This window comes from Oncorhynchus nerka, linkage group LG1 (genome assembly GCF_034236695.1).
Source record: "Oncorhynchus nerka isolate Pitt River linkage group LG1, Oner_Uvic_2.0, whole genome shotgun sequence".
In the NCBI taxonomy this organism is placed as follows: Eukaryota; Metazoa; Chordata; class Actinopteri; order Salmoniformes; family Salmonidae; genus Oncorhynchus; species Oncorhynchus nerka.
This window is the reverse complement of record NC_088396.1, coordinates 25247109-25264792: the sequence shown is the minus strand read 5'-3', so window position 1 is coordinate 25264792 and position 17684 is coordinate 25247109. Positions and strand designations below refer to the sequence as shown.

General features: G+C 43.5%; 1 protein-coding gene across 1 annotated transcript in view; it reads left to right on the top strand.

The window, feature by feature from the left end:
* LOC115127314 (unconventional myosin-XVI) overlaps positions 1–15616 on the top strand; it is a 219411-nt gene extending 203795 nt beyond the window's left edge. The window contains 1 exon segment of the mRNA XM_065017523.1: positions 11920–15616. Coding sequence (XP_064873595.1) covers positions 11920–12099 — 180 coding nt within the window. The 3' untranslated portion in view covers positions 12100–15616.
* The last annotated feature ends 2068 nt before the right edge of the window (positions 15617–17684 follow it).

The window sequence follows — 17684 nt, the reverse complement described above, 5'->3', positions numbered from 1 at the left end:
GTCAAAAACTCCTGGCTCCACATAACCCTAATCACTGTAATTGTCCTCTCTGACTGACTTCTCACATAGCCAAGGTCAAATCCATAGGCTGTTGTAGAGCAGGTCTCATCATGACAAGATTTCAATTTAATATAATGGACATGGGTTAAAACCGACCAATATTTCCTCTGGTTTACCCTGACATTATCTGTCTCAACCTGTCCTCAACCTGTCCTCAACCGGTCCTCAACCTGTCCTCAACCTGTCCTCAACCTGTCCTCAACAGGAGATTCCAGGATGTAACCGCTCCCCATAATCCACATTGTTAAAACCCAGGGAAAATCATTCTTCATCATTATTGATTGGATCTGATAGGGATTCAAATGTGAGTTAAGATGAGGAGCGTGTAGCTACAGTAGGAAGCGAACAAGAACATTCCTATCGGCGGTCCGACCGGCTCAGGGGACAGTGTTCCCATGAGATTCCTGGGAATGCCGAGGAGGCACACCGACCTTCTAGCCATCGCTGATCCACTTTTCATTTTCCATTGGTTTTGTCTTCCATCACACCTGGTTCGAATTCCATCAATTACATGTTGTGTATTTAACCCTTTGTTCCCCCCATGTCCTTGTCGGTCATTGTTTCTTGTAGTGCTTATGCACGGTATGCTGGTATTTTCCGGGTTTTGTTTGACCCATTTCATGTATTACTCTGTTGACGGCGGTTGATGTTTATTAAATGATACCGTTGTAAATCAGTTTTTGCTCTCCTGCGCCTGACTTCTCTGCCGCCAGTACGCACCTCACTACACTTAATGTGTAGTGTTAAAGATTGATGTTCCAGCACATTCTGTTAAAACAGCTGTTCAAACAATAACAAGGAAAAATCTCCCCACCCATGTTTTGGTAAAAGCTGAGGGATGGGCTGGAGAAATGCAACTCTATAATTCATGGACAGAGCTATGGATCCAAGGACTGACCATCCATGATATCAAAATTATACTTTTAACCATGTTTGTTTACATTTCATTTGTTTATAAACATTGGAGTAAAACAAGCTTATATTTTGGGTTCTGATGGGGTATGACAGTTGACCTAAGCTCATGAGACATTTATTTACAAGTTATATTCTTCAAGAATCAATGGGTACATATCATTCAGTCCAAAAATGGATGTAGCAACTGCAGATTGCCCCTTTAAGGACAGGCCTAGTTATTCTTACTCTGGCTCAGAACAGCTCCTGACAGAGTAGCACTCTCTAGACAGGTTCATTCTGGAAGTACTCTCTTTCACTCTTTAAGTTACTCTCTGGTGTCTCTAAACATGTGTTCTTTCCTTCTCTGAACTTGTAATGTCTCCCTTACATGGTATCATGTGGAATATGCATTCCCTTTTTATGCCTGGAATATGCCATGGTACGAATCCACTGAAGCATTCCATGACACCAGCATGTGATAGTCAAAGAACACGGTATGGATTCAGGGTGTGTCAGGTGCCATGCAGTTCTTATTGATCTTACTGTATGTCCCCATTGAATCTTAACAGTAGTGTATTGGGGAATTCTGCTCTCTCTCTCTCTCTCTCTCTCTCCTCCATACTAAAGGATATGGCTGTCTTTCTCTCTTTATCTTCTTCCAGAGGGGTCATCTCAACTTCTCGCCCTTCGGTGCGGGGGCTGCACTCTAAGGCAGAGCGGGCGCGGGAGCACCCCTCACATTAGGGACGGGGTGAGTGTGGTTGACCGTATCATACTCTAGCTCGATGCTCTCCCTCCCTTCCACACTTCCTCTTCTTGTTCAATCCACTTCCTGTAACCTGACACCCTGCTCCTAGGAGAAGTTACCCCTAACCACAGATCTAGGATCAGATTGTCATCCCTGTAATTCTAAACTTAATCATTCGGAGGGGAAAACTGATCTCGGATCCGCGTGTATAAGAGGCAGCTTCATCCTACTCTCTTCCGCTCATCGCTCAGAAAGGAAACTGCAGCTCTGGGTTTGACTCTGTGCTCCACTATCTGGTTTGACATTCAGCTAAGGGGTGGGGGCAGTGATCCCTAGTTAAACCCCTAACCCTCAGTCACCTACTACAGGTTGTTCATCTGAATGGATTGGACAGGTATACGCAATATGGCGAAAACTCCACCAAGCCAATAGGAGGGTAAGCTAAAGCAATATCGCTATTGTTCATTCCATGAAATGTCTATGGGGGAGGGGGTAAGTTATTGCCTATGTTTTAGGCAATGAATTAGAGAGTTAGGTGGAAAGATGAGCTAGAGTCACACAGTTTGCAGTACAGAAGTGTGCAGAGAAGTGGCCCGTAGTGGGTAAAGTGTATAGGGTAAGTCAGGAAAGGGCAGTGAGAGAGTTAATGGTATACATACTCCTAGTTGGTGAGGTGGAGTTAGATTGTTAGGTGGTGGAGGGAAATGGCTAGCGTTAAGTAGAGTTTAGATGAGGTAGTTTGTCAGTGAGTGGTTCTCTCCTATGGAGCAGCTCAATGAGAGTTGGGGTGTAAACCAACCTGTCGTACGGCTCAGTGGAGTGACCCCGGGCTAACCTCAATATAAGTAGTTTAGGGAGCTGCCTCCACATAATCACAGCCTGGACAGGTCCCACTCAAAGACGGACATGTTTGGGGAACGTTAATCATATGTTTGGGTGCAGACCTTGGTTCTCAGCTTCTCTGTCAGACGTCCTTGGGTGAGGGATGCTCTTGGAGGTTGTCCTTGGACCACACACACACACACACACACACACACACACGCATAAACACGCACACACGCACGTGCATGCCCACGCAGACGCGCGCACACACGCACATACACGCGCACACACACAGAGACAAACACACACACGCACAGACAAACACACATACACTCATTCACAACAGTGTGCTAAAAGTGGGTGTATATTCATGTCCACGTCATCTTCTCAAACAAAAGAGAGCAGCAGTTTTTTTACACTGTTTTTTTCTCTGCTCATCTACTGGCTTGTTTATGTTTATACTGAATTCGTGGGGCCCCTCCCCTTTTCCTTCACAGTGGCATTCATCAATTCATTCATTTTCTTTGACTAGGCTTGAAAAACAATAGTTGAAAGGATCGGCATAGATTATTTAATGAAGGACATTGCTTGTGATTGCTACATTGCTTCCATGTGATGGAGGTGATATGGAGGACCTTGACCTATATCTGCGTCTCTTTGATGACCTTTGATTTCTGGTTCAGTCAAGCAAAAATGTAAACGTTTGCTGCAATTCACGCAAATGAGCGCCAAGATGGATGTAGGGCGACTATGGAAAAATGCATTGTGATTGAGAATTTAGTTATACTGTATATCTCAAAAGACAGCCTAGCATTGTTCCAGCAATCATGAAACATCCATAGTGAATTTCCATTCGACATTAAAATGTAACAGAGAATGGTACACCACAGTCCCATAGTTATAGATTAAAGTAACTCCTATATCCTCCATGAATATCCCTCAGGGCACCTGCTGTCTTTGTAACAACGCAACAAAAGATGCATTCAGCATTGCCCTGAAAAAGCCCTTCATTTTAAACCTTGGGAACTCATTATTCTTATGATAAGTTAACTGGTGTTGAAAACTCAATAGGGACTGAAATGACTTCATCCTCCTCCCCCTATCTAATCAGGCCTGCCTCTCTCGATGGTTGGAACCCGGTCCCAGTTCCATTATGATGAGTTCATTGAAGAGGTGCGAACGACTCCGCGACCCAGAATCCCATTCTATTAGCCACATTCCAAACTGTGTTTATGTGGGATTAGTAGATCAGAAGAGCGGGGAAAGAGAAGGAGGGATGAATGGGGAAGAGAGGGAAGAGGGGGATGGATAGCTTTTAATTGGCAATGAACGGGTGGGCTTTAGTGCATGTAGACAGTGGTGCTCTGCACTGATCTCATAAGGAAACACATTATTGTTTGTTTGTTTTCTCCCATTGGTCAGTTTAGTAGAGTGACTGCTGAAGGACCCAATTGTGCCACAATGCCAGAGGGAGGCGAGAGAGAGATTAGGGGGAACCCAAAGGGTACTCTGGTTCTTCTCCTAAGGCATGGAAAGGGACAGAAACGAGGGGAGGAAGAATAGAGAGAGGGATAAAGAGAGTGATTGAAAGAGGTATGTAGAGGACGGGGCTGGGCGGAAAGGCATGAGAGCTTGTCTCCCCACATCCAATCCACTCAGGATAATCCCAGTCTTACATGAGAGTGTGTGTGCACAATGTGACATACGTGTTTGTGTCGTTTGTCTGTGTATGTTCGTGTGTATATGCAGGTCTGGTGTTGTTGACCTGTCGCACACAGAGCCTTCTCAGAATTGAAGCGTGTGTGTGATTTTGTCCTGCTGGGTTCCCTGAAATCTCTCTTTTTCCCTAAGCCATGCGTGTGGAGCAGGGAGGCCACACATCTAGGTCATTAGCGGTCACTCCTTCTTTCTCGTGCTTTCTCTCTTGTGTATATGTGTGTGTTATTTAGTGAGAATATCAGCAAGGTCTTTATCTTTTCCTTTATTAGGAGTATTACTCTGGGACACAGTCTGTGTGTGGGTCAGTGGCGGTCAGTGCCATTTATGATGAGGGAGGACAATTGTTTTTTTCATGAGCATGGCCTTATTTCTATTTTTTTTGTTGGATGACTTTAATTCATATTCCATTCACCCAGTTCAATGTAACATCAATAGGTTTAGGCTACTACATGATACTCAAATTTCCCTCATACCCATCTGAGTTTGCTACAGCCTAGCGGATGAAGGAAAGTTTACAATGTAGGTGCACACAGGTCTAGAGAAAATGTTGAGACAACAGACAGTGACACATGGACAGACTGTGACACATTCAATACCGACTTGCACACTCTTGCCTGCATCTAGCTCATCTAGGGTGTAATCATTAGTCCAACAGTTGTAAACAAGAGTTTCTATTGGACAAATTCCGGTGTTTTTATCCCCGTTTCATTTGCTTCCGTTTAAGAAATGTTTTGCTCCAGAATCAGTGGAATGAATCAAGCATAAACACAGTTCACTTTCATAAGCAGCAACGTTATATTCCTTCTCTCCTCTATGCACTCTCTTCCTCTTACCTTTTCCCTTTGTTTGTGGACAACACATCAGCTGTATGTGACCAGGCGAAAAAACCTTTCCAAGCCAAACCATGTCATAACTGCTACACACAGCCTACATAGTTGTCCACATATTACAGTAGCTAAAGTAAAATCCTAGTCAACATAGCTAATAGAACTAATGCGTTAGTAAACCCGATACAATCCTGCAGTAACGTTAGTCAGTAAGCAATAAATTAATAAAACCAAAAGCTTTACCTAGACTTGGAAGAGTTCCAGTGTTGTGTTGGATAGTCGTCGCCAGTAAGCTAACATAGCATCCCTCTGTTTGAGCCGAGTGTTTGTGTAGCTAAACTAGCTAGCTGCATTTGCTAGCTAAGTAAGTGAAACTGAAAGTGAAAAAAAGATGACATCTCTCACTCTTGCTTCTCCTTCATTTTTGAAGAAATTAATTTGTTGAAAATAACTATTTTCTTTCTCTCTCTTTGAGTCTACAACTCACCACATTTTATGCACTGCAGTGCTAGCTAGCTGTAGTTTATGCTTTTAGTACTAGATTTATTCTCTGATCCTTTGATTGGGTTTCAATTCCTGCTACAAGAGCTCTGATTGGTTGGAGGACATCCTCCAGATGTTGTCATAATTACTATGTAAGTCTATAGAACGGACTCTTGAGTTGCGCCAACCGACCGCGACCGTGAGACCCATGAGGCGGCGCACAATTGGCTCAGTGTCCTCCGGGTTAGGGGAGGGTTTGGCTGGCTGGGATGTCCTTGTCATGCTCTTGCGACTCCTTGTGTGAGCTGGGCGCATGCACGCTGACTTCGGTCGTCAACTGTACTGTGTTTCCTCCGACTCATGGGTGCGGCTCCCTTCCGGGTTAATCGAGCAGTGTGTTAAGAAGCAGTGCGGCTTGGCGGGTCGTGTTTCGTAGGACGCATGGCTCTCGACCTTCGCCTCTCCCGAGTCCGCACGGGAGTTGCAGTGATGGGACAAGACTGTGATTGCCAATTGGATATCATGAAATTGGGGAATTTAAAAAATAATAATAACAACTATGAAACGGGCTGAGAACCAAGAGCCTCCAATGTTTTGTATTGAAGTCAATGTACCCAGAGGAGGACTGAAGATAGCTGTCCTCCGGCTACACCATGGTGCTACCCTACAGAGTGCTGTTGAGGCTACTGGAGACCTTCATTGCAAAACAGTGTGTTTTAATAAATCATTTGGTGATGTGAATATATTTAGTAATGTTTTATCTAAAAAGGCTAACTTTTTCAATGTTTCAAACAAAACAAAACAAATCGCTGAGGAGGATGGTCCTCCCCATCCCCCAATGGTGTGGGTGGGTACATGTCCCACCTGTGGACTATAGATTTGAATCCAGACACATTTTGCGCATAGCTGTATTTATGTTATTTTGTCTCTGTCGTGTAATGCTTTGAACATAGCAGTATAGTATACAGTTGAAGTAGGAAGTTTTACACTTAGGTTGGAGTCATTAAAACTAGTTTTTCAACCATTTCTTGTTAACAAACTATAGTTTTGGCAAGTCTGTTAGGACGTCTACTTCGTGCATGACACAAGTAATTTTTCCAACAATTGTTTACAGACAGATTATTTCACTTTTAAGTCACTGTATCAATACTCCAGTGGGTCAGAAGATTACATTACGTTAATTGTGCCTTTAAACAGCTTGGAAAATTAAAGAAAATTATGTCATGGCTTTAGAAGCTTCTGATAGGCCAATTGACATTATTTGATTCAATTGGAGGTGTACCTGTGGATGTATTTCAAAGCCTACCTTCAAACTCGGTGCCTCTTTGCTTGACATCATGGTAAAATCAAAATAAGTCAGCCAAGACCTCAGAAAAATTGTAGACCTCCACATGTCTGGTCCATACTTGGGAGCAATTTCCAAACGCCTGAAGGTACCATGTTCATCTGTTCAAACAATAGTACACAACTATAAACAGCATGGGACCACGCAGCCGTCAATCAGCTCAGGAAGGAGACGTGTTCTGTCTCCTAAAGATTAACGTGCTTTGGTGCGAAAAGTGCAAATCAATCCCAGAACAACAGCAAAGGACCCTGTGAAGATGCTGGAGGAAACACATACAAAAGTATCTATATCCACAGTTAAATGAGTCCTATATTGACATAACCTTAAAGGACGCTCAGCAAGGAAGAAGCCACTGCTCCAAAACAGCCATAAAGAAGCCAGACTACGGTTTGCAACTGCACATGGGGACAATGAGCGTACTTTTTGGAGAAATGTCCTCTGGTCTGATGAATCAAAAATATAACTGTTTGGTCATAATGACCATTGTTATGTTTGGAGGGAAAAGGGAGGATGGCAAGCCGAAGAACAGCATCCCAACCGTGAAGCACGGAAGTGGCAGCATCATGTTGTGGGGTGCTTTGCTGCAGGAGGAACTGGTGCACTTCACAAAATAGATGGCATCATGAAGAGGGAAAATTATGTGGATATATTGAAGCAACATCTCAAGACTGTTACGGGATTCCTCCGTCGAAGGAGAGGAGGACCAAAATGCAGCGTGGTTGAAATTCATGTTTGTTTTTAATAAGAAAACTATACATGAATAAACTACAAAAACAACAAACGTGTAAACCCGAAACAGTCCCGTGTGCTACTGACACAGGAGACAATCACCCACAAACCCAAACACCAAACAGGCTACCTAAATATGGTTCCCAATCAGAGACAATGACTAACACCTGCCTCTGATTGAGAACCATATCAGGCCAAACACAGAAACAGACAAACTAGACACACAACATAGAATGCCCACTCAGATCACACCCTGACCAAACAAAACATAGAAACATACAAAGAAAACTATGGTCAGGGTGTGACAAAGACATCAGTCAGGAAGTTAAAGCTTGGTCGCAAATGGGTCCTCCAAATGGACGATGACCCCAAGCGTACAGCGGGGCAAAAAATTATTTAGTCAGCCACCAATTGTGCAAGTTCTCCCACTTAAAAAGATGAGAGAGGCCTGTAATGTTCATCATAGGTACACTTCAACTATGACAGAAAAAATGAGGGAAAAAAATCCAGAAAATCGAAACTACATGAGATCCTTTATCAGTCATTATTATTTTTTGACTGTTTTTAGAATTTTAAACACTTTTTGGGGGAGTTTGAAATTGTGGTCCTTTGCTCTGGACAAGCGCATTTCCTGGCACAGAGCCGACATGGAAATTAATAATATTGAAAATATTTTGAAAATTACAACAAAAAAATCAAATTAAATAAATGTAATTAAATAAAATTCCCCTAAATATGCATTTTAAACAACAATTATGAATTTTTCCAACTATAAAAATAAAGTTTCCCTGTCGGACAATGATTTTCCCAACTTTTAATAATCCCTGAGATACAAGCACATAAAATGGCTAGGTAAATAAAAAAACACTGTTCAACCTATTTTACTGTTAAACCTATCAGTTAATGTGTACTGGTCTATGTTGTTCTTTCTGATTTCTCCCCATGGCTTTTCTGTTCTAAACTGCTTCCCCAGTGTTTTATCCCAGTGGGAATTGGCCACCCCTAACCTTTGATTGACAGCTGAGAATGACCACTGTTCATCCCAGATTATCATTTTATTACCATATCATTACCATACTATTACCATATTGCTTTATACCCGTCTCTCGCTAGGGGAGGAGTCATTTAAGAGAGCAAGAGAGAGAAATATAGAGATAAAATGAGAGAGTGTGTGTGTGTTCGTGCACTTGCACTTGCAGTCATGTGTGTGTGTCTGTCTGAGTGTATGGGTGTGTGTTCAATTTAACATGTTTGTATGTGTGCTTGTCAGTTGTGGCAATTGATCGTTTGTCTCATTTGAAAAACTAAATTACTTAATATTCTACCAATAGAGGAATGAGTTGTCTGTCTGTCTGTCTGTGTGTAGGGGAAATTAATTGCATCATCTTTACCATGGCTACTGTAACATCAGACTACCAGATGTGGTTGATGTCACTCATTAAGGAGTAGAGAGAGTCATAGAATCCCAATCCGTCACTGTGGACTAATGAATGCGTCTTTGTGAATAGCATAATGTCATTGGGTTTGTTTGTCTGTTCTTGTGTCCTCATGCATCTCTATCTTGTGCGTGCGTGCGCGCGCACGTGCATGCGCATTAGGGCGGGGTGGTATACCGTAATTTACTATATATCGGTATTGATGAACAGACCGGTTTGAGTTTTTTGTACTTTTACTTCTATAATGGTATTTCAATGGTTTCGTTGTTAACTGTGATACGCTACTTCGGTGCGTTTAATATCCATTTTTATAGTTTACTCTGTTTGCTACTACTAGTCATCTCTCTCCCTCTCCTCCTGCTGCTGCATGCCGCTAACCACACCAAGCCCTGCCCCCTCTCACTCAAGGAGAGCAGTTGCTTGATCACTGAGTCACAAGCGTTTTCTTGCCGTTCACTCTCCATGGTCAGATGAATGTAACAATGTTGGTGACATGCTGCGTTCCACAAGCGTTCTATACACTATTCGTTTGTGTGTCTTACTGTCTGCAAACTACTATCTGATAGTTTGTCTTTTCTTAGCAAGGTGTTGCTAAAATAGTTCGTGTTAGCCGCTAATGCTAATCGCTAGTTAGTTTCTAAATGTACTTAGCGCAAACGTAGCTAGCTAGCTAACGCAGCCTGGTACCAGTGCTGGTGTAGGCCTTGATAAACATGTTTGTGCAACAGTATCTAATCAGAGAGGAATAAGTGAAACATCAATATGTTGGCTAGCTAGCTACATGAAGTAAGAAAACATGTCATATAACATCTAATTAGGGTCACCAGGAAACACTAACACTAGTTTTTACCCTGTCGATTAATTCCTCCCTGGTTTATTAATTTGTTGTGATGTCAAACAACAATGTTTACTAACACTTTAGTTTTGACCCTTTCGATTAATTCCTCCCTGGTTTATTAATTTGTTGTGATGTCAAACAACAATGTTTACTAACACTTTAGTTTTGACCCTTTCGATTAATTCCTCCCTGGTTTATTAATTTGTTGTGATGTCAAACAACAATGTGTTCAAGGTGCTGTCCACTATATTCTAACTAGAATTAGAATAATCATTTTATTTCCATGATCCCAACAGCTAACAATTAACTCGGCCTATATCATGCTGCATGGCACAGTGTTGAAATTACAATAAAAGTACAGGAAATGCAGAAATTGATGAAAAATAAAAACGTTTTTGTTTGGAGTTGGATTGAACACGATAAATGGAGAAACCCCCATTGAAGTCACTTATAATTTATGCGTTGCCACCCTAGTGTCATGAACTAGTCATAAAGCATATTTAGAACTTTTATTATTCAAAGACATAAAATACATACAAATACCGTCAAAACTGTTGCGATATGATATTTTGTCCATATCACCCAGCCCTAACGTGCATACGACAGTAGGACACAGTGTGCATGTCTGCTGTTCCAGTAGCCGGTGTTCCTGGCATCATGGCTCAGAATAGCCTGGCAGGGATGTGTAAATTATAGATTAGGTCACTGAGCACTGTGCTGGTACAGGCTATCAATATATGTGTGTGGATATGTCTGTCAATGTGTGCGCGCATTACTGTGCATTCGTGTGTGTGTGTCTGTGTGCGTGCGTTTGTGTGTGTGGCCTGGATTCCTAGAGTACGTCAGTGCTGTACTGTGTGCTTGGCGTAGTGCAGGGAAAATGTTGCGGTATGAGTCCCTGCTGTGGTTTTATTTAGCTGTGACGCTCTGCTCCCCTTCTGAACAGAACAGAGATGGAAAACACAGACAGGAATCGCCATCACCTCAACATCATCAGCATAGCAGCAATAGCTTAACCACAACACAGACTGTGTGCATGTCTGTATCTTAGCTTCTGTTTACTGCAGTAACGCAACAGGTTCACTTCTATACCCAAGTCAGTGAAACAGTGGGTTTGTAACCAGGGGAAATGGGTTAGACCAAACATTTTTGGACACTTCTCCACTACATTGAAAACCCTTATACAGTGATAAAGCTATATGAGGAGTTTCAGTTTCCGCCCTTAGCAACAATCAGTTGGTCGCTAGTCGGTCGCTGGCATTAAGTGGCTGTGGATGATTGGAATTCTTGTCTGATTGATCTGCCTGCGTATTGACTGGCTGGTGACTGATGACGTGCTGGACAGACACTGACGGGAGGCTGGGAGCTGGGGGGGGGGGGGGGGGGGTTATGGGTGAAGCAAGTATGTGAGGGGTTGCTGCTTCATGCCACCATCCTGTCAGAGCCCATTGCCAGCTCACAAACACACTAGCACACACACACACACACACACACCTTCATCCCTGTTAGTGTTGATATATAAGTGGGCCACAGTTGATGAGCACAGGTTTATTTCCTCTGCCTCCATTCTAACAGGCCTAGAAGGGAACTGGCCCACTGAGAGTGAACAGAGAGGGAATCAACTCAATGATTATGGCTCCTTTCAGAATGATGGATCAGGCCCAGATTACTCTTGCGGTGTGACCTATTTCACCTCAGCTGATGTGGAGGCTTGCACCAACCAGATCATGATCAGGATATGAATATGATAGATATATCAGAGGTATTCCTCCAGCTCTTTTAGAGACCCATTGAGATATGAGATAAAATTAGTTTTTTTGGTCTTTCCTATCCTCCTCTATTACCCCACTGCTGGTCATTACAGACCCCTCCGCATCTTACTCATACTCACCCTGGCTATATGTAGTTTACTGTATTGTACTCTATGCTGTCTGTTTATTACTTTCTCTAGGATGAGATTGATAGGAGATCATTAGTACATTTTTACATGATTTAATTAACCCCTCTCCTTCCGCCAGGTGATCCAGCGTCTACGTGGATGTGGGGGGGACGAGGCCGCCACCCTGGGGGAGTTGCTCCGCTGGCGCAGGGCGCTGTGTGAGGGGCGGGCCGACTGGAGGCACCAACGGGACGTCAACGGAACACCACAAACCCCACCCACCACACTGGTCAGGGCTAATAGGAAGTCTTCTCCATAGTGGGAGGATGTCCAACCTGGGATATGCCCACTTTCCATGTCTCACACTGCCTTTCTTGTCTGCCTCCTGCCACGCCCTCCTGCCCATGTCTGCCACCCCATTCGGCAAAGGACAGGTCTGAGAGAGAGGCATTTCATTGGCTAGGACTGCCCAACCCACAAGAGCATTAACAGATAAAGGAGGGAGAAAGGGAATAGAGCAGCAATCAGGATCCATTTTATCTTATCTATCTCTCTCTCGCTCTCTCTCTCTCTCTCTCTCTCTCTCTCTCTCTCTCTCTCTCTCTCTCTAACAAGCTGAATGTAGGCTAACAGAGGAGAGGACTGTACATACAATAGTTGCTATGTGGAATGAGGTTTGCCTATGTGTTTTCTGTCTGTAGTAAATATGGTGCACGTTCTCTCTCTATCAAAGCCTACCATGCAGTTACTGCTTACGCAACATCTCCCAGCCCAAACCCCAAACCCCAAAACATGGTGCTGATGTCACTCTGTGTGATGTTATATGTGTCAGGTGTGTGATGCGCACTAGGATGAAGCTGCCCCGGCCTAGACGCTGATCTAGGGTCTGTTTTTGCCTTTACCCTCTGATGCTCATGGGGAAGGTAAGTTGATCCTAGATCTGTGCCTATGGGCACAACAGAACATGTGTGTACCCTTCCCTCCAGACATGTCTGAAGTTTACAAGCGAGCCAAGGCCTTTAAACATCTGTGTTAAACCTCACTGCTCTGGCTTACAGACCAGTTATCATCTCTAGGACCAGGAGGTTTTCCTGACCATGTGATCTGACCAGGGAAAACTCCTGTCTCTAGTCTTCTGGACTCCTTCAGGTATCAGCTACCGCTTTAGCCTCACGCTACAAGGTGCTTTAGGTGCCTCTGTAACCCTGGCAACAATAGCTCAGAGTTCAGGGGTCAGGAAAACCTCAGCGATATCCCATGGTGCACTTGTTTCATCCCCAGCTAGCCAACAGCCTTTCGCTTTAGCGCGAACAGAACATCCACAACAGTAAAAAAAAAAAAAAAAACACTGGCAGATATTACTGACTAGGCAAGACAATAGCAGAGCTGTATTTTACAACGATGGCCATAGTAGCTAGTTCATGTAGCTAGATCACCTGTGATCAGATTGTATCAATGTCCTGTAAGGTTTTTACTGGGCTTAGTGCCATACAACGGGACTCTAGGCCAGTCAACCTCAGCTATGGCTGATGTATTTTACTGATGTGTTTGTGTAGAGCACACAAACAGACTGAATAAAGAACAGTGTAGATGACCAACGCACAACTATCTGTCACAGTCCCTCAATTAACTACTTATCTAGACTTATTCTACAAACATCTCAGAGAAATAAGCTCTAAACCACAATGGTACTTTCTTCATATTAGCGTCCCATTTGATATGTTCTATCTTGTGTAAATCGATGTTAGGAGCCTGTACACTTTTCTGTACATTTCAAGGATGCAACTGGAGCACAACAGAGTTCTCATGTAAAGCTACCCCATCCTCCTCAATCACTCTCTTTATTTCCCTCCCAAACCCTGCAATATCCCAACACCCCCCCCCCTCCCCAAGATACTGTAGGGGTCAGAGGGCATTGCCAGGGTAACCTCCCTGTAAATAATGGCCTATGTTTAATTGTCAAATGTTTTAATTTACTATATCAGAATAGCACAGAAATGGGAAGATTGAAAGGGATTTGGAGAATTGTCTATATGGCAGATGGAGAATTATATGATTGTCTTGGGTTTAATGCAATGACTGAGGCAAAGAGAAGAGGTTTATTTTATAAGGTGAACACCTTTTTGCGGAATGATTGTCTACTACTATGAAACTTCTTTATACTGTATTTATTTAGTTGGTTTGTTTGTTTCCCTGCGATACCATTGTAAGACAATATTACAGTGCCGAAAGACTGAGGTTTCCATCATTTGTCTGATGGTTGTTTGGATGATAAATTGCACAATATTGATGTTTGGTGGGGTTTCCACATCGTAAAGGAGTAGCTAGAAGTTGCCCCTAACCAGTGATATAGGATCAGATATTTTAACATCCCCCTAATGGTTACGGTTATGATTGGGGAGGGTAATCTGACCATGGTAAATTGGATGGGTGTGCCTCTGCAAGCCGTTGGTTCTTAGAAGATTGGTTTGACTGTAAAAGCCAGGAAGTATCAATAGCTCTGATTGATTTCTCATTTACACTGATCACCCTTCAACAGTCTGATTGATCCTGTATTAGGAATTAGCAGCGCCATCACTAGCGCGTCCTTGGTTGTTGATTGAGCCGTGTGTGAGTGTGTGTATGTGATAAGAAACACTACATTTTCTACAGAAATTGGGCAAAGATCACATCAAACATTGACTAGGAGTGAGCCACTTAACCAGACCTTCTGAACACCCAAGCTCTGCTAATGACAATGGAATACACTATTTCAAAGTGATAGTGTTAAGATACCATGTCTATATGTGATTGGACGATGCTTTAGGATTGGAACGGAGGTGAAACAACACGTCTGGATAGAACAATACAGTTGGTCATATTGTAGTTCTACATCATGTACATATGACTATTGGACAGAGCTGCCACAGTGCACACAGTATACACTACTTTCATTGAGACAGTACCAGTCAATACCAGTATCCTACACACAAAATAAATCACTTCATATAGGTAGGTGTACCACTCCTACTCCGATGTGCTGAGGTCCACCACTAAACAGGGTTAAGGTTCGTCCTGTTTTGTATTGTGTCTATTTATCCCATACTACTATGAATGATTTAGTGAAGCAGTGAAAACATGATGAGGATGAAGAGGTATGCATACTTTTTTAAGGCATTTCAGACAGGATGTTAGTTCTTTGTCTCTCTGCATGATCTGACCACTCATCATTTCCTCTTACCCACCGATGCACGGCAGTTAACGCTTGATATTTGAATATCCGTTTACCCTTTACACTGTGAATCACTGCACTGTCTCACACTGCCATGGCACACTGCCATTTCACACTGCCATTTCACACTGTCATTTAAGACTGCCATGTCTCCTATGCGCTTGTCACCCTACCATGTTTCCCCTTCCAAAGGAAACCTTAAAATACAGTAAAAGCTACACACATATGTCCCCCAACCCCGATCCCCAATGTGTTTTCTGACTTCACAACTGATCTAAAGAACTAGGTAGTGCCATTTTTCATTCATAGTCAGGTCTCCCTCTCTTTGTCATAAGGTTCCTAGACCAGATGTCTGGTGCTAAAGCCAGTGCAGAAGGGGCATTTTACTGTTCTCAGTCCATGTACAGTATTCCAATGATACATATTTTAGCACATAGGCATATCACAGCCTTGTTTTCATAGTTGTTGTTTTCTTCCCCTCTTTTTGACAGACATACAGTATATTTTACCTGCATACATTGTGTTTGTGGAAAATCAGAATTATATATGTGTTGTTTCATGTTTTGTTTCCAATGTTTTATAAATACCTGTACAGCAATAAAGCACAATTGTGCCCATTCCCTTGTCCTATATCTCTATCCCTCTGTGTGTGTGTGTGTGTGTGTGTGTGTGTGTGTGTGTGTGTGTCGATGGACAAATAAGTGGTGTGAAATGGAAATGTGTTTTTGTTGTATATCCCACTCCCAATGAGACACCCTCGGAGAGTGTGTTCAAGGCCAGGGATCAGCCATTATTGACAGCGACCCTGGAGCATTTCGGGATAAGGGAAGAGTTCACCTATTTGGCTCGGGGATTCGAACTAGCAACCTTTCGGATAATGGCCCGCACTAGGCTACCTGCTGTGTGTGTTTCAATAAATGTTTCTGCATATTATGTGTGTGTGAGCAAATCAGTGTTTGTATGTGTGTTGGAGTAATGGTGTGCATAGTGTGTAGGGCCTGTGAGTGTGCATAGAGACTACAATACAAAGATCAACTCAGATAGTCCATGTTGCCATTTTCTTAGATATTTAGTTATCAATTTAGCAGTCTTATGGCATGGGGATAGAAGCTGTTCACCCTCTGTAACGCCATGCGATCAAGGGCGGTGCTATTGCTATACCAAGCAGTGATGCAGTCAATCAAGACACTCTCAGTGGTCCAGCTGTAGAACTTTTTGAGGATTTGAGGGCCCCATGCCAAACCTTTTCAACATCCTGAGGGGGAAGAGGCACTGTCACCTCTTTTTCACGACTGTGCACGTGTGTGGACCATTTTAAGATCTAGGTGAATTGGATACGGAGGAACTTGAAGCACTCGATCTGCTCCACTGCAGCCCCATCGATGTGGATGGGGGCGTGCTCACCCCCTTGTTTCCTGTAGTCCACGATCAGCTCTTTGGTCTTATTGACTTTGAATTGAAGGAGAGGTTGATGTTCCGGTCCCACACTGCCATGTGACTGACCTCCTCCCTGTAGTCTGTCTCGTCTTCGCTGATGATCAGGCCTACCACTGTTGTGTCGTCAGCAAACTTGATGATGGCATTGGAGTTGTGCGTGGCCATGCAGTTGTGGGTGAACAGGGAGTACAGGAGGGGACTAAGAACATACCGCTGTGGGGCCCTTGTGTTCAGGGGCAGAGTGGCAGAGGTGATGTTGCCTACCCTCACCACCTGGGGTTGGCCCGTCAGGAAGTCCAGGATCCAGTTGCAGAGGGAGGTGTTCAGTCCCAAAGTCCTAAGCATGGTGACGAGTTTGAAGGGAACAGCATTCTCACATAAGTATTCCTCATGTCTTGGTAGGTGAGGGCAGTGTGGAGAGCATTTGAGATTGTGCCGGCTATGGATCTGTTGGGGGTGTATGCAAATTAGAGTGCGTCTAGGGCGTCTGGGATGATGGAGTTGATGTGTTCCATAACCAGCCACTCAAAACACGCCATGACTACAGATGTGAGTGCTACAGGGCGGTAGTCATTGTGGTATGAAACCTTATAGTTCTTAGGAACAGGAATGATGGTAGTCATCTTAAAACATGTGGGGATTACAGACTGGGACATTACCGTGAATATGCCTGCCAGCTGTTCTGCTTATGCTCTGAGAAGGCACCCTGAATACCATTGGGCCTTGAGGATGTTGACCTGATTAAAGACTTTACTCACGTCGGCCTCAGAGAGCAAGATCACCCAGTCTTCTGGGTCGGTGCTAGTCCTCACACCCAGTATGATGTTGTTATTGTCAAAGCGTGAATAAATTGCATTGCGTTTGTCTGGTAGAGGGGCATCGTTGGGCAGATCACAGATGGGTCTTCCTTTGTAATCCGTAATGGGCTGTAGCCCCTACCACATGCTGCGGGTACCTGAACCTGTGTAATATGATTCCCGCTTATTCCTATATTGTCCTTTTGCTCGTTTGATGACTCTGCGGAGGTCATAGCGGGACTTCTTGTACTTGTTCCTGTCCTCAACCGTAGCCTCAGGATTGTGTGTGTGTGTGTGTTTGGGTGTTGCTACATATGTTTGTGTATTGTATCTATGAATTCTCTGAGGTGTGGGTGTCTGTGTGCGCGTGAGCACCTGCTCCCTTGTTTGAATCCATGTACTTGTTTGTGTGTGTGTAGGCAGACCCTCCACCATGAAAATATTAACCAGCTCATTGTT